The sequence below is a fragment of the Camarhynchus parvulus genome, chromosome 2 (assembly GCF_901933205.1).
Source record: "Camarhynchus parvulus chromosome 2, STF_HiC, whole genome shotgun sequence".
Classification (NCBI taxonomy): domain Eukaryota; kingdom Metazoa; phylum Chordata; class Aves; order Passeriformes; family Thraupidae; genus Camarhynchus; species Camarhynchus parvulus.
Window position 1 is genome coordinate 105,216,151 of NC_044572.1, and position 21,849 is coordinate 105,237,999.

Here is a 21,849-nt window from a genome sequence, read left to right on the forward strand (position 1 = left end):
GTTCACATTTCAGATTATAAACTGCAAAGAAAGCTTATGAGATAGCCTCCAAGACAGTTTTATTTGCATTCCTAATATAGCCTATCCAGACAACCACGTATTTTCATTCATTTGTTTCTATACATTTAAATATATATTCTTTGAGAAGATTTGTTTCATGTGCAGGAAATTTTGGGGACCTCAGCAAAGCAAAAAGAAAAGCACTGAAATTTCTTTGAACTCTGCCATAACAGGAGAATGTTGAAGGTGCAGCATGTGACACTTGCAGACCAGGATCCTTTTATCTGAACCCTTCTAACCCCAGGGGATGCACACCTTGCTTTTGTTTTGGGGCAACCAGCAGCTGTCACAGCACGGATCGTCGTCGAACCAAGGTGTACCAAAGATCTTTTTTTTTTTCTATCATGAACTTACACTTGTTCCATTAAGGAAATTCCACTTTTCTTCTAAAGTTGAAAATATATTTTATTAGCTTCTGAGGATGAGAAATACCCTCCAAGCAATTTTCCAAGTGAAGATTTAGTACAGCTTTCTCAAGATTTGGAGTAGTCTGAAGGTGCTGTTCAGCAGAAATGGCCCTTTTCACCTCTTTGTTTACAAGTGACTAGTTGGACTGAAGTTGAGCCAGCCTTTATCTTGCTTGCTTTATCTTCAAACTCTATGTCATCATTGAAGTCAGTGATCTACTTCAAGATGATTTGATAAGCACATATCATTTTACATGTCTGTATTATAGATGCATTAAGAATTGTGTGACAGATTCTACAGAGATTGTGAAAATTATCTTTCTTACCTCCCTGTAAAAGAGACATGACATCAAGTGTGAGAAACAAAGATTTTAGTAGCATAAATGGCTGTAGACTAAAAAATGATGTGACTGAAAAAAAGAGACTAAAAAAAAAAGGCAACAGCTGCTTGAAAAAAGGCAAGAGAAAGGAAAAAAGAGGAGAGCTAGAGTGGTGGATGAGGAGTTTAGTTAAGGTTTAGACAGAGACTAGATACAATCCAGATTGTGCCCTTTAGTGTTTACAAGCAAAAGGTGAAAATGTGGCCTAAGTGAAATCAGTAAAAAACTTCCTCTAGTCATTACTTGTCCTCACCAAAAACTGTTAATGAAAACATGTCTATTTTTTTTTTTGTTTTTTGCTCTGGCCAGTCAAGGGCAATTCACCACAACCCAGAACTGTTCTGGTACATCATACACATTATGCTGTCTTTCCTCCAACATAATGATAAAACAAAGAGGCATGGTCTTTCATGAAACAACAGCCATAAACATAAACTGTGCTTTAAAGAGGCAGAATATTAGGCTACATTTCCTGCGTCTCTAAAATGCCATGCAATGTCCCCTCCCTCACAGTTAACCTGTTCCAAACTCTGTCTTTGAGAGACAAAGATTTGATTTTGGAATGGACTTTAGAAAGCATCTCCAAATTATATCTTTGGGTTTGTGTGCACAGTTCCTAGTCACTCCCAGAGGGCTATGTCTTCCTGTGGCTGAAGACAGAATTTAATTTCCAGGTGACAAGCCAAATGCCTGCATCCCAAGTATCTTTGGCACGTCTTCATATTTTCACTCTCTTTTGAGGTCCATTGTTCAAAGACTTCAGGCTGGCTCTGAAGGAATTGGATCTCATCTAAGGGAATTAAAGCTGCTAAACAATTTTTTCTCATTACTTGGTGCTGGTAAAGTTTTAATGAAGGATGAGGCAAACTTTTGGTTTCCTTTTATGTTTTTCATTAGTTTGTGGATATGAGGAACTGGCGCTTGGAGGCAGTAGATGAACGTATGGACATTCCAGTCACTTTCAATCCAGTCAGTAACAGTGTGGTGGCTGATGTTCAGGAATTGCCAGCTTCTGTGCAAAATTTGTACTGGAAAGCACCACCATCCTACCTGGGAGAGAAGGTAAATGCCACTTAACTCTTCTGGTTTAGTAACATGTAATCATTTCTTTACCAGTGACATTGGTAAAGAGTCTCATTGTTTTTCTTAGGTAAGTTTGTCTCTCTTCACTCATCTCTCTTACCTGTCATGCAAGGAATCACACCATTTTACTTCTGAGTATGGTTTTGAAATTAACCAATAAAACAGAATTAATCATATTGCTTTGGGCCAGACAGGTCTTAATGTGAACAGCATGATCAAGAACTCAATGGCTCCAATGTCTCAAGCAGGTGGTACCTTCAGCTGCTTTTCTGATGCCCAGAACATGTAGAACTTGCCAATGCAGCTGCTCTGAAACCCAGAACATGTAGGGCTTGTCAGTTCTTTAGATTCTCTAGAGTATGTCCTGAGCAGATTTCCAGAAGAGTAAAAGTTGATTATGTGCTCAGTGGCACACAAAAGCCCCCAGCCTGTTGCTTTGGATGTGCTGCTTGGGAAGAGCATCAACTGATTTTCTACCCTTTGTGTTCCTTGGGCTGGTGGCTGCTCTGTCAGCCTGTGAATGGGAGCAGCCTTCTGTGCATGGTTAGTGCCATCAGCATCTCAGCCTGAGGATCACACCGACCAGGGGACTCTGCTAATGGTGACTTGCAGGCCCAGAGCCCCCCTCTTTGGAGCTCTGACAGTGCCAATACTTACCAACCTGTTGCAGGACACACAGGCTTTTCAGATGCAATCCTACTGACACACAAGAGAAAAGAAATGGTGTAGACGCCAAGACATGAAAGATGGTTCAATTTCTGAAGTTTCTCCTAGTCCTTATTTTAGAGACTAGAGCAGTATTTTTCTTCCTGCTCTCCTATGCTCAGAGTTGTGTATATATATATTTCTCAGGTGAACAGCACATTTAGTTTGAGTGCTTTTTCTTGACATTATAAAGGTTCTTATTTCTGTGCCCACAAATTATTTTTGAAAGAAATTTCATATTAAAGCACACATTATTTATTACCTGCAGCGTTAAACCAAAAGTACTTCTGTTGTTCAGTAACAAGGTATAAAGCAGGCAATAACCCTTTTTAAACAGAGCTGATATGTTTTAAGATCAGTGCTGACTTATGTTGCATGTCCCAGTACCTGCCTAGGTCCTAGGCCTGCCATTACTTGCTGTTATTTACAATGACAGCACTGCCAGTAAAATAGTTCTAATTTGGGTTCTGCTTTTGCTGTACGCTGTATATGAATGTATATTTTAGCACAGGCAATACTGCAGTAATGAAAGTCCCACCAAAATGCTATCTAGCTGTGAGTTTACGAGTTCATAAATTTACCAGTTATTAATGTTATTGTGTTTTGAAAATGTCAGGGTTTGGTCTGCTTCCAGTGATAGCATCTCTTTTGGAAAATATGAGCGAGATCACTTCAGCTATTTTTCTTTATGATGAGGGTATAAATACTGTTTTCCATTATCTGAAACCTTTAAACTGGTTCCACTGGAACATTTATATTTAGCAGAGTATATTTTCTTTCCTCTCACTGTCTTTTGTTTATGAAGCTAAAAGGGAATCAAATATAAAATGTGTTGCAGTACAGAAACGAAGAGTAATTGAGAAATTCAGATTACATTGTCCCCATTTTCTTTCGTATTTTAAGATTCTATATAACAGACCATTTTTGACATTAGAAAATAAATACTACAGAATACAGAGGTTAGTTTGTAACATCAATATTGTCCTATAAAAAAACAAGTGAAAAAGTAATTTAACAGCCTCTCAAATGGTGCAGTTCTGAAACATGTTAAGTAGGAAATCAACTCTAATTTGAATTTTCTTATGTTTTTTTAAAGAATTCATTTATACAGGGTGAATTGATTGTGTTGGCAAACTATAGCCAATGTTCCAAGTGATGCTTTTGAAAATGCAGTTGGGTAAGGAGAATAGCATTAATTATGGACCTGTGATCCATGGAACAAATTTAGTGTTGTGATGTCAGTATTTTGTTTGTAATTCACCAGAGATATGTAGAGGGATCAAAGGCTGTTGCTTCCCTGTAGAAGAGCAGAACCTGACGAAGCAATTCTTCCATGGCAAAACCAAGGATAAGATGTAAGGGCAAATGAGAAAGGTGCAAACCAAAATAGGACATCCATGGCATAATGCCTGATTTCACCTGGTACCCACAAACCTTCCTTTGAGGCTCTTGGAACAAAAACTATCTAGGCTGTGCCTGGAGCTTCCTTTGCTCCCAGGGTGTTTTGTACTGAGTCCCTCACACAGCACCCAGTTACGTGCTGTGTTTGTTCTGTGATTCAGCCACACTTGTCTGTATCTGTTCTGGCCAGCAGCCCTGTGTTCAGTTGGGTTTGAGGCCACCTGTGGTCACCTGTAGCTGGTTTCAGCTCAGCCTACAGGCACAGCCTGCTTACCACAGAGCTGGTACCAGTAGAAATCCAGTCCTGAAGGTAGAGCAAATGAATCCTGATTGGATTCATGTTTGAAGTAAGTTTAGAAAATGCTGACTTTAAACCTGCTTAGTCTGCCTTCTTTTCATCTATGGCTATTCATGAGGTTCACCACCACTTTCACCGTCAGTCTGATGTCTGTTCTTTATGCACCAAATCTGTTCTGTACAGTCAGGGGAAGAACAATATTCATGTAACCATGGGATTTCTCCATTACACAGGTGGGGTGAACCCAACTATGAAAAAAAAACCCTATGATGCAGATAACCTTTCAGAAAACAGTATCTGCTCATGTCAGATACACACAGTAAGCAAAAAAGAAAGTAACTTCTTCCAAACAGCAATATTTTTGTATTTTTTCTAAAGAACAAAGAGTAAGTGTGTTATTTATAGTGCTGGAAGATGAGATGACCTGGAATAAAAATTTACATTAATATCAACCAATAGTGCAATAAAGTATATCTGGTCTTGTGCATTTTGTTACAGCTTTCTTCATACGGTGGCTTCCTAAGTTACCAAGTGAAATCTTTTGGCTTACCTAGCGAGGGCATGGCTCTTCTGGATAAGAAACCTGATATACTACTAACAGTAAGCTTTAAAATACTATTTTTTCTTGTAAGCAATACAAATACCATGACTTTTATCTTACTTAACTATGGCAAATTTTGCTCTTATGGTGGACTTAACTATTAAAACATTAACTTAACTATTAAAACCATTAACTATTTCTATGACAGTGATTTTACTGCATTTTGCTCAAAGCCATCAACACATTGTCTCTGTTGCCAAAGTAACATATTATTAAGCATAACTGATTTGCAGAGCAAGTAAAAAGATAAACCAGGATTTTCTCTGTAGAATATGCCTGTGGAAAAAAAAATCAATGCATTGAGCACTTGTCAACAAGTATGGCCTCATCTCTGCAAAAGATGCCCTGGAATTCATGTGTAATTAATCTCATGTTCTTTGAGGGTTTTTTTTCAGTGTAAAACTAAGCATAATTATAAGACTTAAAGGGACGGAAATAAAAATGAAATTTAGGTCGACAGTTTTTAATTTAACCACTTTAGAGCCAAAATTGAAATCTTTAACTGTTTGTTGCGATTCTCAAGGGGGTGTTTTGTTTCCTCACACCATCAGAAATACTAATTGCATGCTCTAAGAATCTTATTGGGAAATGTACCTCATAAACTACTACCATAATACCCATAGTTTCTGGTGCACCAGGATGCAAAGAAGAGTGTTTCAAAGTGCAAAATCATTTTTATTCTAAGATAATAACTAGTTCTTCTGAAAGGTGAGCAGCATTTATTTGATTCTCTTGATGTTTTACTCAAAAACAAGGTTGTTAATAGGCAAAAGCAGTGAAAACCTTGCTGGTACCAGAACACAGTGCTCACTAAACCACTTTGCTGAGAAAAAGACTTACAGTTTTCCTAGTATTACTCAGTTTTGATCCCTCAATCAACAGAATTAACGTGCTTCACCAAATTTTATTGTATCTGAACACTTTCCCATAACAAGTAGTGAAACAGCAATGTTATTATCCTCATTCTCACATAGGGCCAACAAATGGAAGTTGTTTATATGGATCCCAACAACCCACTGCCTGATCGTCAATATTATGGCCGAGTGCAGCTGGTTGAGGTAAGAACTGAAAAAGGAATAGCCTTCTCTTTTTCTTCCAGAGTCACATGCAGAATATGTGCAGAAATACTAAATACTTGGCAAGGGTGAGGAATACAAACTTAAACACTGTAGACCTTAAAGATAAAGAATATTTTTTATCTCTCTTTACTGTCACAATGAACCTGGGTTTCTGGTTCATGACACCTAATTTTAGAACCTCTGGGCTGGGCATCTTGTCCAATTGTAGCCCTTAGCATTCCCTCCAGGGCCAATGGAGTAATGCTGAATCAGTCCTCAATAGAAGGTGATTCATTGCAGCCACAGACTTTACTTAATAGGGATGGAATGAATTGTTATCTGTTTTCTTGGTGTCTAGGTACTAGTTTAGAATGGGGTGTCCAACATTCAGGTAGGTGAATTCAGCAGGGATTATTCCTACCTTAAACCTATGCTCAGAAGGTTGAGCTGGGTAATTTATTTCATATGCAGGCAAAGAAGATGTTTCTTCAAGCCAAATTCCATTTTCAGCAATGCTGTGTTTATTAACACCAAGAAAGCCCTGAAAGATTTGGTTTCTAGGACTTCACTTACTCTTAAAAAGAAAAGCATTTTCCTTCACATTTTTATGGTTGGATAGATGATATCTCAAAGAAATTTGGATGACTGAAGAAGAACTTACAGGCTTCTTCACTTTTTAATACCTCAAAGCCATACTTACCTTGCACAGTCAAAGCTATATCCCTTTCTTCATGCTCATTATTCTTTTTTCCACCCATCCTGTGTCTACTCTCCTGGATTCTACTACCCCACACCAGCTGGCACTAGACAAGTCTGTTCCATGGGTGTTTTCTCCCTTTTTCTGTCCTCTGGTCTTCTTTGAAGCTACTCTTCCAAGCAGCTGCAGCACTGTGCTCGTGTTGTGCCCCTTGATGTGCAGGGCAGAGCTGTGCTCATTTTATACCCCTTGATGTGCAGGGCAGCTTCAGGCACGCCAGCAGCGGCCAGCTGGTGTCCCGAGAAGAGCTGCTGACCATCCTGTCCAGGCTGGATGGCCTGCACATCCGGGCCCTGTACTTCACGGAGACGCAGCGGCTGGCACTCGGGGAGGTCGGGCTGGAGGCAGCCAGCAGCGAGGGCAGCGGCGGCGTCGCGCACAGCGTGGAGGTGTGCGCCTGCCCGCCCGGGTACGCCGGTGACTCCTGCCAGGTAGGAAACATCCTGTGCCTCCGTGCTGTGCCTTCTGTCTTTGCCTACAGCTATACATACTGGGCTGGTTAGAGGAGCAGGATGGTGGTTAAGGTAATTAAGTGTGCTTCCTGTAAGCCTGTGCACTTTCAATGGCTCGAGTGCTTTCACCGTCTAGGCACTGTGGGGTTATTCTACTTGTGATTGCTTTTATGGAGCTGCAAACATGATTTTGCATATGTAAGGCACTATGATGAGGGATTCTTCTATTATGCCCTCTGAGAGGCTGAGTAATCGCTTTACTTTACTGGACAGCAGGTCAGAATTGACTTAACTGAAGTCTGTGAGATCATACACAGTAGAAAAGGTTCCTGGTGTTTCTTATTTTAGCAGGGACCAAGGGAAGTAGCCTGAATCCAGACAATTCAGGATACTATTTGTGTAGAAAAATGTGTGAAAACTGAAGTTAACATATTTGCTAAAAATATTTCGAGGTGTGTTTATGAAAGATAGTGTAGGCTTTGCAAAGTAATGCTATTAGCTGAAGACTGGCACTACAGTTGTATATCCTGTCCTTGATGCAGTTCCTGTAGCTGTAATTCTTTTGCTTGTCACTTTGCTTAGCTTAGAGCTTGGCTGTTGCCATGTGTAAGCATCGAATGCAGCACCAGAATAAAGCACCAGAGAGATAAGCCGTGCACAAAGTGCACAAAATATGAGGAATTACTCTCAGAAAATGATTGAGTATTACCATAAAGTGGCAATTGCTGTACTAACCTTGCAAAAGCTTTTTGAATTGAAAATGAATGAATAATATCTAGACTGGAGCAGCTGCAGAGAGACTGAACAAAACCATGTATGGTTGGCTTACATTTTGTGTGTGCATCCACTGCTCAGGATAGCTAATGCATCATCTACAGAGTAACCATTTGAGGAATATTTTTGATTTTTTTCACACTTCCGTTGCTCTGTGCCACACACAAATTGATGAGCCTTGACTGAAAATTCTACTGCCATCCCATTGCTTTCAACATACTGCCTTGGTATGCTGCCTAAGATTTTGGGGGCTTTTTATGTAACCTGGTGAAAATACAGTGCCAAAGGAAGTGATCAAGACATTCACTGGGAAATTCGTAAGCCCTATATATTTATGCAGCATTACTCAGGCAGTGATTTACTGCTCTAATCACCAGGCTGTGTCTGGTTGCCGTAGGTGGGGAGGAGGTGATGCCTGCCACACCCTGACTTAGGTATATATTGAGCTACAGGAACTGCGGAGTTACTTGTTAACCTCAGGAACGGGGCTGTGTGCTGAGCGACTTGACTCACGGATAAAGTTTAAAGGTGGGGCCCATCCCGGCCCAGAACCTCATTAATCTGAGTCAGAAGCTGGAGAAGAAGGTGGAATAATAAGGGAAAGAACAGTGAACACCGAAGGGAGAGCAGCAAATGGTCACAGGGGAGCCAAAGTAAAATGATGGCCCAAGCACGGAGGCCAAGAAATGCAGGATGGCTGGTTGTCACTTTAGTGTCCCTTGGGCATTGCCTAGCACAAGATATACAGCAGAGGCTCTCCTATCCCCACCTTCAGGAGAGGAGTCAGTGGCAACAAGTTCAAATGGATTTTTATCCAAGAGAGGTAATTTGCTCATTTTTTCTTCCTTGCTTCCTTCCTTCTTTCACTTTGTTTTTAAATTAACTGATTTGGTAAAAACTTCTATATGACTTAATATAGTTTAAACTTCTATATTACTTAATATAGAAGTAATGAGAAGATTAACCTTTTATCTCAAAGTACTTTACTAACAAAACTGTGTACAAGAGGTTTGTTTTAAATTGCTGTTTACTTGAAAACAATGATGCTAAAAAGCACTTGAAAATGCCTGGATCTTTATCTTCATGTGGAATCAGTTTATCATTTGTATGGAATCACAAATGCTGCTTCAAAAACAATGTGCCCACGTACTCCAAATGTGTCATTTTAAAGACAGCATAAATAGAAAAACAAAAGGCTGTACAGATTTTTTCCAAATGCAATTAGATGTATTTTTAAAATGTCTGATTTATTTTTCTCTCCAAATAGAGACTTTAAGTAAATAAAATTTATATACATTAGAGCATGTATTTAGTCATGCTGTTTAATGTATTTCAGGCCCTGGTTTCTTCTGAAGCTGTGTATATTGGCTCCCTGTTGTTCAGGGAAAATATTCACTCTTTAATAAATGTGTCTGAAAAACTTCAACTGTCTATTCTAAATTTAGTCCTTGCTCACACTGAAGTCAGTATTCAAAGCTGTTGATGGTATTAGTATTCTGCATACTTCTTTTTTTTCCCGCAATTATCCTACATGTAGAAAAGGCAAAGATGGCAGTAGTGATTGCCATTTCAACAGCGGCAGTTCAATATTCCTTTTGGGATCTGCTTTGTGAGAGATGAGTATTTTTTTCCCTGTGGTAGTTCTATCATTGAAAAATTCTCTGGTTAATCCTGCCTCTGCATAAACTTATGCCTCTGACTATGGAATATGATTTGTGACACAATCCCACAGACCCTTTGCTTTTCAGATTGTTTCCATCAGTTTTGGTGGTGCACTTACTATGAGGAAAGATTTATGGCTTTAGAGTTCATCTGTCACTTGTTCTCTGTGTGTTGCTGGGGCCAGCCCCTGCCCGTGAGGCAGAGGCAAGGCAGAGGTGCAGCTCACAAGAACATTGCTGGAGGCAGGAACCTGGGAGGTGCTGGCTTCGTGGGACGCACGGCTTTCTCTTTGCTTCTGTAAGCTTTTGATCCTCCTTACACCGTGCCAGCTGAGTTCCTGGGGAAAAGAGCTACAGAATAGGAAGGACAGACTGATGTCTGGTAGTTTTTAGTGTGGTTGGTGTGCCCAGAATATTCCAGGAGAAGATGAGCGTGAATTTTTGATCTGTATGCAGCAGGACTTCATGCCCATGAGGAATTCCATGTGATTTCCCTGCTCATGCCAAGCAAGAGCCTGGTTTTAACATATTAGCTATACCTCCTTGCTGTAGGTAAACAAACTTGATGTCTCTTCATTCACAATGTCCCTCTGGTTCAGCTCCCTGTTTAAATCCAACTGTGATCTGACAGGCTGTGCTTCTGCTCCTGTGCCCTCAGTAGTTGGAACATTCTTCTCATGCTTTCCCTGTCTCCAGGGCAAGCCTGTACTTAGAAACTAGACCGCTGTATGTTTTGTTACATCACCTAGCTATGTCTAGGTGTGGCTTCAGCTCTTGGTAGACTAAACTGTGGAAGTCATGATGAATGTGTGTAAAAGGTATCCAGAATTGTTTCCAAGGAATACACTGTAGTGAAATTATTATCAAGATATAACCACTAATTAGTATGTGAAATTTCCAGGTGCTCTTCTTTAGATTCACACTACAGTGTTCTCATACTCAAATATTTTTCTGTGGTTTAGAAATCATATTCTACACCTTTGTATGTAGCCACAGGAAATGTGTTTTTCTCAGGGGTTAGAGTCAAAATGATTAAACCATCACTGCTAAAGTGTCTAAAGCACGGGGTTCAGATGAAACTTCTTTATCTCCATTAATTGATATTTACTGCATTAAAAATTTAAGCAACATTATGAGCTTAGGAGAGCTTGAGAGGAAATTCATGCCTTCACTACTTCTTAGAAATAGAAAACACTTTCAAAATACACTTCCTGTAACATATAAAACTTCCTATCAATGCTCACCAATTTTTTTTCTTTCTTTTTGATGTCCAGGAGTGTGGCATTGGATTTTATCGTGAGAATAAAGGAATATTTGCTGGACGCTGTGTGCCCTGCAACTGCAATGGAAATTCAAATAGATGTCAAGATGGTACTGGAAAATGTATTGTAAGTAATTAGTAAATTCATGGGAAGAAAAGGAGAAAACATTTCTCTTACTGCAGTATGGACCATGCAGTATTGTTAAATTCCAAGCAACTAAGAATAATCCTTGTATGTCTCATTCTCTTAATTTTATATTGTTAGGAGCATAAGATGTGTACACTTAAATGTACATTTATTTTGTAACTGGGATTGATTGGAATAATTTGTGTCCTTGTCTTCATTTCTTTCTTTGCCCTGTAATTTTTGTTAGCTCCTTTGTTACAAAAAGTCACCAAATTTTTACATAAGAAAACATTTGTAGCTATTCATAGTAAACATGGATCTTATCCTGACTTATGCAGTCCTGAGCTTTATACAGATGTACTAGGATATGTTTGTATAATGATGACAAGCAGCACATTCATGTATAGCATAGGGCTTTGCAGAACCTTGTTTAATCAGTTGCAGTGCATCTGCACTAATCATAGTCTAGAGCTGGATGGGTTAAAAATATTGAATTAAATAAGATGAAATGAAAGTAATAGAAGTTAGATTAACTAGAAGATTTCAGCTGTTACAGAAGGTGTGGTGGGGTAGATTTTGCTCCCTGGCACTCTGTATTAAACCCAAAGCAGCCCCATGGGATGGATCAGCCCTCAGCAATGGAACTGTGACACTTGGCTGACTGTGCTTCTCCAGTGTATATCCATGATGCTTCTGTGAATAGTTTGTCCTGAAAAATTCCCCCTTAAAAAGCCTTTACGAATTTTTCATTTACTGTGCAAACAAGAAACTTGCCAACATCTTTCATGGTCTGTCTTTTCTGTTACTTCTTCCTCATTTGCAGAGCTTCCATTCTGCCTGCGGTGCATTCCTGCTTGTTATGTCATTCTCCCTGACTTTGTTTCAACCAACCCTGTTGCTTAATGAAAACTATAAACCAATTCAGCACATTCTGGGAGATGACTTACAGGCTGCTGCTTTGGAGGGGCAGGGCAGGCTGTGACAGGAAAGTGCTGCGGCACAGCAAGAGAGATCAAGAAGTTTCACTTCAGATTAGAGTTACGAAGGCAAATTTTACTTTCACCTCATAAAGTATGTGATTTAGGTTTTTCTTTATCCTGTCCTTCTCACAGCTGGATTAACTTTCAGATAGGTAAGCTAAATCAGCCCTTTGTCCTGGGCAGGCAAAGTCATCCAGAATAATGTGGTGAAAAATGAAAGCCCTGAGGGCCTTTATTTCCATTGTGAACTTCTGCCTAACCAAGAGCAAGTTTGTCTCTCTGTAGAGGAGCCATGGGACAAAAACCTGACATGGTGCAGAGAAGACAAGGAGGCTTCCCATTCCTACTTGTGTAGCCATCAAGTTCCACATCCAAAGTGCAAAGCTTGTTCACTTGGCCTCCTGCTCCTCACCTGGAGCCCCAGACCTGAGTACCTACATTTGTCAGAGTCTCTCCAGTGACAGCCTCCAGAGGAGGCTTTGTGAGGGAGGACAGGCCCAGGCTGGCTCCTTCCCCTGTGCAGCAGCAGCACAGCCCTCCCTGGCTCAGGCAGTTGCTTTCCCGCTGCTGTATGCTGCTGGAAGGAGAGGAGTGCACTGCCATGCTGCTGGAAGAGGGTAACAATGGAGGGCAGGGGGAGGTGGAGAAAAATGAAGACCTTGGTTCTCATGTGAAGGGAAAAAGCATTTCTCTGCCATTAATCAGGCTTTTTGTCCTCGTGGTCCCTGCCCTTCCTCCTGGAAGGCACATTCCCTCAGCAGCAGCATGGTGCTGAGACTTGCTGATCCCATGGCATGTTGCTTCATGTCACGGAGCCCCACGTGTTTGACGTAACCTCGGTGGCTCTGTTGTAGCCCTGACACACTGCTCTGACTGCCTGGTACTATATGGGGGCATATGGAGTCAGCTGGAAGTTCTCCTTTAGAGTTTGCAATATTTGACGGCTCCAGGGTTATCTCTGACCCTCTAAAACTTGAAGGAAGACCCATGAGGGAGTTACTGCTCTAGCTTCATTGCACTGTGCCTAGGGAGTTCCAACCTTTATATGCCATGTAGCTAGAGGGACAGCATGGCACATTTAGGGTGGCTTATATGTGAAATAGCTGAAATTTGCTTTGCAATTACAGAATTGCTTCAGTTTCTATAGACAGAGTGAGCAAAACAAAAAGCCAGGGGATAACCTTGTGGGAGGAGGTTGCTCTAAGATGAAACCAGCATATTTTAAATACGTCTCTTCTACTCTTTTTGCAGTTGAGTTTATTATTCAAGATTATGAAAATTGACAGTAATTTTTCAGAAACAGGTTCTGAATTTTCTGTTAGGCTTTTGCAGGAACATATCACCAGCTTTTATAGAGGCCGCATTTTAAAATGGTTTCTTTTGCAAATATAGTGCCTTTGGGATATTTGATGTTTAACTTCATGTCAAATGGCTCATACGGGAACTGGGGCTTCTCCTGTTCTTAACCAGAACCTTTTATCAATGAGCCACAGTTACAGTTCTTTAACCAAAATGAAAACAAATTAGGAATTTACCACCTGAGGGGTGAGCTTGTGGTTGAGAGAATCTGGTGTGAAGAAATGTGAAGGAGAATGGAGTTTTAGTGGAGATGGGAGTGACAGAGCTGTTTCTCATTTGTAGGGAAAAACACCCCTCTTCTGCCAGTCATGGTAGTAGGGTCTTCAAACATAGCCCTGAGCCACTGAGGTCCCTGAAATGGAAGCATAGTTTGCTCAGTGACTGCTTCCAGCTGATTTCCCACTTTCTTTTTTCCATGTTTTGCTCTGTTAGTAAGCCTTCAGCTCTGTAGGACATTGATCAGTCTGTTGCACAGAAGACAAACAGTTGTAGAACTTGGGAGTGTGAATGCTGTTAGTCATTTGATATTTTTCTTATGGCTGCTTATGTATTTTTATGCTGCTTATGTATTTGAGCAGCTTCTATTTTAAATTAACAGCACTTTAGGTAATGCAAAGGCAACTTCCTTATTCTGTACCCATAAAATATAAACGTATGACAATTAGGCAGCACTAGAATTAAGAATGTTTCTAAACCAAGATACAATTCCCAACAATTTTATCATGGGAAAAAGGGTCAGCTGCATCAGTTTCAATAGTATTCTTTGCTTTTGCTTTCTATTATTTATTCCAGTTACTACAGAAAAATACAAGTAACACATACACTGGAGAAACTACATGAAATTCAATTCTGGTCTGAATCTACTACATGAAACAATTTTTGTATTTATTTAATGAGATTTTTAAAGGAATGTACTTGGGCTCAATTGATTGCATGCTTTTAGATGGTATCTGCCTTCTAAGTAGTGTTAAGATGCAAAATTTAAAGTTTTATATAAATGTAGTGACTTTTAATTGTAATATGAAGACAGAGAAAGAGCATTAATGGAATGCTCCTTTACTAACTATGAATCTGGCTGAGTTTCTTTAAAAATATGTTTAATTCAACTTATTTATCTGTTGCTTTTCCACAAGAGGAAGGAAATTGTGCATTGTACAGTTAGAAAATGGACTGAAATTGTTCTGTCCTGGCTGTGAAGGCAGTTTGGCAAAAAATGCTTGCTTATATGGAAGAAAAAGAGCATATTCTCCAAGTAAATAGGCTGTATTTTTTAAATAATAGTAAAGCCATATTGAGTGTTAAAGCACTGCTAAATGTCTTGCTCATTTCCTTTCCAAGGACTGTCAGTACAATACTGCTGGGGAGAAATGTGAGCACTGTAAAGATGGTTATTTTGGAGATGCCACTCAAGGTTCCTGCCGGGAATGCCCTTGCCCATATACAAACAGGTACAGTAAAAGTTTGTAAGAAGAGTCAAGCAGGGGAGGGGGAAAAAAATGAGGGAGAGAGAAAAAAAATCCCAAAGCCCCAACTCTGCTACCATAGGAATATAATGATCTTCTTCTCTGTTCTTATGTTGAGAGCTTGGTGGTCTGTCTCACAGCATTGCCTTTTTTAATAAGCTGAATATTCCAATTCTCATTCAGATCCTGAACTTCAGAGACACACTGCTCATAGCCCTGGGGAGACCCAGACAGTAGAAGTGGGCTTTTTTTCAAAGCCACCAGTACTTCTTTCTCCTTATAGTGAGAAATCTGCAGTGAGGTCTTCTCCCTTACTGGGCACGTCCAGAATCCTTCTTTTTTACTGGAATGCAAGATGTTTAGCACCATTATTCTGGCTAGGAGATAAGAGAAAACAGTGAAACAAGCCTTTTATAGGAATTCAGAAAAATTATTAAGATGCAAAAATAATATTAAAACATTTAAGGTCTTAAGCACATATCTAGAACTCTAAAAGAGTATGATTGCTTTTCCTGTCAAAGTTCTATTTGAAGTGCAAACATATTGAGATGAAACGTGAAGAAATGAAACTTACTTGTATCTAATAAGGTTGCCAGGCTTTTAGAACTGAGCAGTTTATTGCATTTTAAATGCATGGTATGTTTAGCCAGACTGTCATCATTGGTCACTTCTAAACCATGGTAAATAAAATCAAATTTTAAAAAAACCAGACAAACCCTAAGCTATAAATTGCTAAAGGCACCACATGGTATTTGCCAGGTGCATTAGCACACACCACATAACCTTAAGTAGGAGATTTACACCACCAGACAATAGACAGGTTTATCATTTATCAGAGAACTCTCTGATAGATCTGGTTTTGACAGCCTCTTCTGCAGGTGCTTGCCTGAGGCTGACTGAACATGTTTTTAGTCATCGTTTGCCTTCAGAGCTCTGAAATATCTAGGGAGACCATAATCCTGTGCAGTTTCATAACTACAGATTAGGGTGTTGAATATCATTCTTGACATAGGAAATGCACCCCACCTGGCATTACTGGAGTTGAGAGTTTTCCATCCAGTCAAATTCCAGTAATTCTTAGTGCAGACCTCTCTCTTTGATACACAGACTTTCTTTATCCAATACTTTAAAAAATGAAAATAGCCCTGCTATTTCATTTCATTTTCAAAAAATGAAACATGGCCCTGTTTCACCTCCTGCCTTCTCCTTCACAAACATTGAACTTTGAATCTAGACAAATCTGCTTGAAAGAGCAGAGAAAAAAGTTCATTGTGTTAACCACATCCTTGGGATTCCAAAAATTGTGCACAACTCTACTTTGCCTTGGTTAAAAAATGCCTTAATAACACTAGCTATGTAAAAATATCCTTTAATGCTCTCATCCATTGAAAAGAAAAGAAAAAAGGTGTATAAACATGAGGAAATATCTGTCTGGCACAAGCTATTGGTTCTTGCCTACCAAGATAAAATAGCTACCCAGACTTTGTTTTATGACATCACTATTAAGGTTTATTTTAGGAATTCCTTTGGGTAGTGAACTATTACACTCAGTCCACAGGGCCAGGAAATGAAAATTTTTTGAGTGTAAGGAAATGATTTGCACCAAAAAATATGAAACTTCAAAGAATTAGTCACAATAAATTATCTGGAGGCAATTAAATTATTTGAGAAATAATTTGGTGGTATAAAAACTTTTTAATCTGAAAGTCATTAAACTGAACCTCTAGAGTGTCAAACCTATTTGATCATGTGCTCACAATAATATTTTTGCTTCTTCTCAAAGATTTGCAGTTGGCTGTGTGGCAAATGGTGAAGAAATCCAATGTCTCTGCAAAGAAGGCTACACTGGAGCTCGTTGTGAACGGTGAGTAACCTGTTTCTCAAAACCAAGAGTTTTGAGACATGATAAAAGGAGGGATGTCTGTACTGGGACAGATGCATGTGGACATATGGACATGTACCTATGCACAATATGTATGTCCATAAGGAGTAGCTATTTATATAAACAGCTGCTGAAGGGTGGTGCTGTGGTATAATTCCAGTCACAAACCCAATGCTTCCTGGGGAAATGTAAGCAATTCTCCACAGACTACTGACTGTACCATTTTTACCAAAAAGAAGTGTCTGCCTCTTTGCTGAAGTGCCCTGTACCTTGCCTCATCCTGCAGTCTGCTAATAATGACTCCCTCTTATTTCACCCCTTTTCAAGTTAAAAACATTTTCCCCTTTCCTCCAGTGTGTACCATGGTGCCTCAATGGTCTTACCCAACAGCAGGCATTTAGCGCCATACCCTTCATCCCAAGTCATTCTGGTGTTCTCATCATTTGGCAATTACACCCACCAGGCTGAAGCCATCTCTTTTGCTGGAACCTTGCAGCAGTCTGGTAAAGCAAGAGAGGAACAGCATGGCAGTTTCAGGCAGGCAGTGGAATCAATTTCACTGAGTTTCAAATCCAGAGGGAACTGAAGTGTAATGGAGTGGTGTTGTCTGGTTTGGAAATTTGAGGCTAAGTCATGATGTCACATCTGAAGACAGGACCTGCAGTAGGACCTGGTCTTGTCCTCCAAGACTTGTGCCTTTGACCCTGTCTAATCTGTGGGCTGTAGTTATTTTCTGTTCCAGGTGTAGCTGTACCTCAGCTGCTCATCATGGCCCTTTGATCCTGCATTATCCCCCTTGTAGGTCTTACCACAGAGTGACTTCTAGGAATGAATGATGTGAACAATGTACTTTACCTTTAAAATATTTAGAAATCAGACTGCTTTGCTGGCAGGAGGCAAGAGAGGTATCACACAGCAGAAGGGTGATGATGTCATTCAGTGCTGTTGCAGTTGGAAATGTCAGCTGTGCTTGCAGTGTGATCCCCCTCAGTACATGTTTTGTGGTGGGATCACAGACCAGAATGGTATGGTTTGCTTGGTTAAGCCTTGTCAAATTCTTGTCAGATTAAGTGAATTATTCCTGCAAGAGCACTGTGGGAGTTCTTTTATTTTTAGAAAAAAATTCTGCAGCATTCACAAAGATATTTTTAGCATAGTGCAGAGGATACTGTAAACCAAAAATATATTATTTCTGTCTAAGTCAAGACATGAAATCAAAAGTTCTCGAAAGTTTCTTCAGGTGAATAACTGGGTTTTTACCTCAAGGGAAAGTATATTCCACAAAATTAGCTTCAACTATTTAATAAATATTACTTGTATCTCCTTATCTAGCTGTGCTCCTGGATATTTTGGAAATCCACAAACATATGAAGGCTTCTGTCAGAAATGTAACTGTAATAATAATGGACAGCTGGCTAGCTGTGACCACCTGACTGGAGGTATGTGAGGGCCTGTGAATGAAGCATTGTTCTGAATGGAAGGGGGAGAATTGTTTTCTCTTTGGGAAGCAAAGAAAGAAAAGTAGGAAGGTACTTGGATAAGCTGAACTGAAAGAAAGATCTAGACTTACAAGACATGTAGATAATTTTTTTAGAAAATGTAAGATTTCCTAAAACACAACACCACAGTAATAGAAGGGCTGTCCATGAGTCATCAGGTTTAGCCTTCTAAATGGTTTTGTCCTGTATTTCCCTCCATAAATACTGCCAACTTTTTGTTTCTGTTTCATGGCAGTGTTTTTAAATATATCATGGTTCCTTTGTTGACAGGGTTAAATCATATCCTGCCAGTCTGTCGTACGGATTTAGGAAACTAAGCATCCTCAAAATGTCTTTTTAAAATGTCTTTTTTAAATGTATTTGGCACAGTTTAGTGAAATCTTCAGATTCTGCTTCAGGCACTGCTGTCTTAGTTATCCAAGCTTGCTGCATTTGCAATGGAAGTTAGAACCTGACTCAGGAGGCTCTTTTATAAATCCTGCTACACTGCTCTTCTAGCTAAAGCATTAATGATTTCCCAGAATCAGTCACACATGTACTTCACTACTAGTAAGCTCTTACATAATGCTATGGGCATAGGTTTGCTTTATCTATTAGAATTATGAGATAAAGAGCCTGATCTTACATTCCTCAGAATGTCTTTACCTTGATTCACCTCAGTCCCTTAGGATACTCCTTTATATTCAGAAATACAGAGGCCACTGCTTCTGAAATGTCCTTGATTCTCCCATATTTTCATTCACCAATAACATTTCACTTTTCCTTCCCTGTAGACAGATTTTCTTCTTCATATGTTAGCAAAGTTTCCAACTGATAACTCAAAATTTTTCTGTACTCTTAATTTCTCTGCACTGCTGTTCATCCTGCAGTCTAGTAACTGCAAGGAACCCATTGTCTGTCCTTGGCCCCAGAAATCAGAAAAACAGCAGGTGATGTGAACTGCTGTAGGCAGCTGGTGCAATTTTTCAATAGTTTGCTCCCATTTCATATTTAATCATTGAAGTAATACATCTCTATTATACTTTCTATGGAACAGATCCAAGCAGTGTTTGATGTTTTATCATTCCTTTCTTTTTTGAAGCAACAGTTTGCCAGGACAAACTAATCTGTAGGGCAATATTCAACAAGCCAGTTTGTTTTCCTCCAACTACACCTCCTGATCAGCATTAGTGCCTTTCTCAGCATTAGGAATAAACCCCTCTGTGATCATTGGCACAGCATGTTCTAGCAGGTTCCCTTTGCATGATGTTCGGCGCTTGGCCAGCACTTCACCATTTCTTGGCTGATGTTGTTGGTGCACAAGCTGTAATAATAGTTTTATTTAATTGGTACTTCACAGTGACAGCTGAAATGTGCTTGCTGTTAGCTGAACTACACAACAGCAGAACTGCAGGGATGTCTGAATTTTGGAGGAATTTCCTTCATTCCCTTAAAAACACATTCTTTATGATTTGTCTCCTTCTGGCAGCAGTAATCACTACCAACCCTGTTTAACTTCCCGATGACTTAACGTGCAAGTGCCAAAGGAAATGGCACAGCTAGGCAGTTTGTTCCAGGCTGTTTCATGCTGCTGGTAAAGTTCAGGTCCAATTTTATCACTGTATCCTCTCACAAGCTGCAAGCTGTTGATGACTCTTGACAGTGGCAGCCTATACTGAGTGCATCCTTTTCCCTTAGAGTAAATGACATAGAATCATTAAGGTCGGCAAAAGACTTTCAAGATCTCAGGTTCAATCTTTGACTAAGATGTGTGGCCCTTTTCATTTTCAAGAGGAGATGACAGCTTGGCAGTGGGACCAAGCCTGTAAAAGGAACTCGGACATCAAGATGGGGAGATTCCTTCCTATATGATGACATTTTAAGGAGCCAGTTCCTCTCCTGTATCCTAGAAGTTAGTATCCTAGGATGTTACTCCACATGCACCTGGAGACTGTTAAGCTTCTCATTACAGGGTTTGTAAAAACCAAACAAAAGAGTGCATTGGACAGGAAATCACCTGTGCTGGCTTGTTGGAAAGTCTGAGGGCAATGTTTGTTATATATGACCTGCATCTGTGGTCCAAGCTGCTTGCCTTGTCTTACGTATGGCGCCTCCATCCATGCACACACACTGTGGATCTCTCTCAAGCTTGATGAATACCTTAATCTTGCAAGCTATGGCTGGCATGAGGGAAGGCCATAAATATTTCTCAGTTCTTTGTGGGTAATACATTCTTTGGGGAATGACAACCTGTGGTTTGAACCTGGATACTGAAGTAGATAAAGGGGTTTGAACCTATGTCCTGGGTGAAGTGCTTTAACAATATAATCTTGTCTCCAAACCTGGTGGTGTTATTCTAGGCAAATTCTAGCAGTACATTTGAGAGGGTCTTCTGCTGCTATCCAATTAGCATATATTGTGGGATTACAGTAGGTTTCCTTTGAGGGATGGAAAAGGTGTTGCTTTCATCAAGGCATTAGTGGCAGTTGAATGTTCTGGCATGCTTAAGCCTTCTGAGCATTTCAGCTCATTCACAGTGGGTATGCATTTATGAAAGGACAGCATCACATTTTAATGGCTGCCAAACACGAAAAATTAGGGAAAAAATGCAATAGTATTTCCATAAGGAGACTTTGGTTACTAATAACTAACCTTGTGATTTCAGAGTGTTTCAATAATGAACCAAAAGATGTGGATCCCAATGAAGATTGTGACGGTGAGTGATAAAATAGAACTACACTTGGATTACTTTCAGCTGGCTCTGAATAGGTACTGCTGACTCTTTTAAGGGTGACATAGTTTAAAAAGGACTGAGATATCCTGTAATGAATGTTTTAAAAGCAAGTATTCAACCAGATACTTGGAAAAATGATTAAAGTCATCTAATCAGGTGTAAATGGAACCTCCTCCTTACTTCTGACTTAAGTCACTTTCCTTAATGCTGCAGGCTTTGTTACCTTTGTTCTTCTGACTACACCAGGTGACAAGCTTCAAAGCTTTTCCACCATTACTAATGTGTTCAGTTGAATGTTCTCTGTGTAAAATATCAAGGATATGTATTGATTTCCACTGCTCCCTCCAGCCTGTGACAGCTGTGTGATTACACTGCTGAAGGATTTGAGCACAATAGGTGATGAGCTTCAGCTCATCAAGTCTCAGCTGCAGAATGTCCATGCAAGTACCCACACTCTGGAGCAGATGAGAGACCTGGAAACACGCATCAAGGACTTGAAGGTAGGCACACAGAAACACAGAAAAGTGGATTTCAGATTAAGTGGATAGACAATGAACCCAGGAACCTTTGCCATAGTTTTGTCACATGCATCAGCCCTGGATTCCAAATGCCAGATGCTGGCAGCACTGGGCTTCACCTGTTAGAAAGTAGCTGTGGTTTCCATGTCATGCTCTAAAACAGAATCAGTATCTCTGCATTTTCTGAGGCCTGCTCCCTTTGGAAGTTATACCTCCGAGGTGTCCCTTGAGTTATGTCTTTTTCAAGCACTTCATGTCTCTGCATTACCAAAAACCCCCAACATTCCACTTGCCATTACCAAAATTCTTTCTAAAAAAATGTGCTTTGGTTGGAATAGCAGTTGCTATACTCCCAGATAAAACCCTCAGGTTTTCCTTCCTCAGGAAGGAATTGTTCACTTTTCATATCA

The 21,849-nt window shown here is 39.9% G+C and overlaps 1 protein-coding gene across 2 annotated transcripts in view; it reads left to right on the forward strand.

Moving 5' to 3' along the window:
• The window catches only part of LAMA3 (laminin subunit alpha 3), a 105,737-nt gene that overhangs the window by 59,250 nt on the left and 24,638 nt on the right, over positions 1–21,849 (forward strand). For both annotated transcript variants that reach the window (XM_030943416.1, XM_030943417.1), the window contains exons 36-46: positions 234–374; positions 1,745–1,909; positions 4,833–4,934; positions 5,910–5,993; positions 6,951–7,181; positions 10,912–11,025; positions 14,703–14,812; positions 16,611–16,691; positions 18,042–18,148; positions 20,853–20,903; positions 21,270–21,421. In XM_030943416.1, the coding sequence (XP_030799276.1) occupies positions 234–374; positions 1,745–1,909; positions 4,833–4,934; positions 5,910–5,993; positions 6,951–7,181; positions 10,912–11,025; positions 14,703–14,812; positions 16,611–16,691; positions 18,042–18,148; positions 20,853–20,903; positions 21,270–21,421 (1,338 nt within the window). The remainder of the gene's footprint in view (positions 1–233; positions 375–1,744; positions 1,910–4,832; positions 4,935–5,909; positions 5,994–6,950; positions 7,182–10,911; positions 11,026–14,702; positions 14,813–16,610; positions 16,692–18,041; positions 18,149–20,852; positions 20,904–21,269; positions 21,422–21,849) is intronic.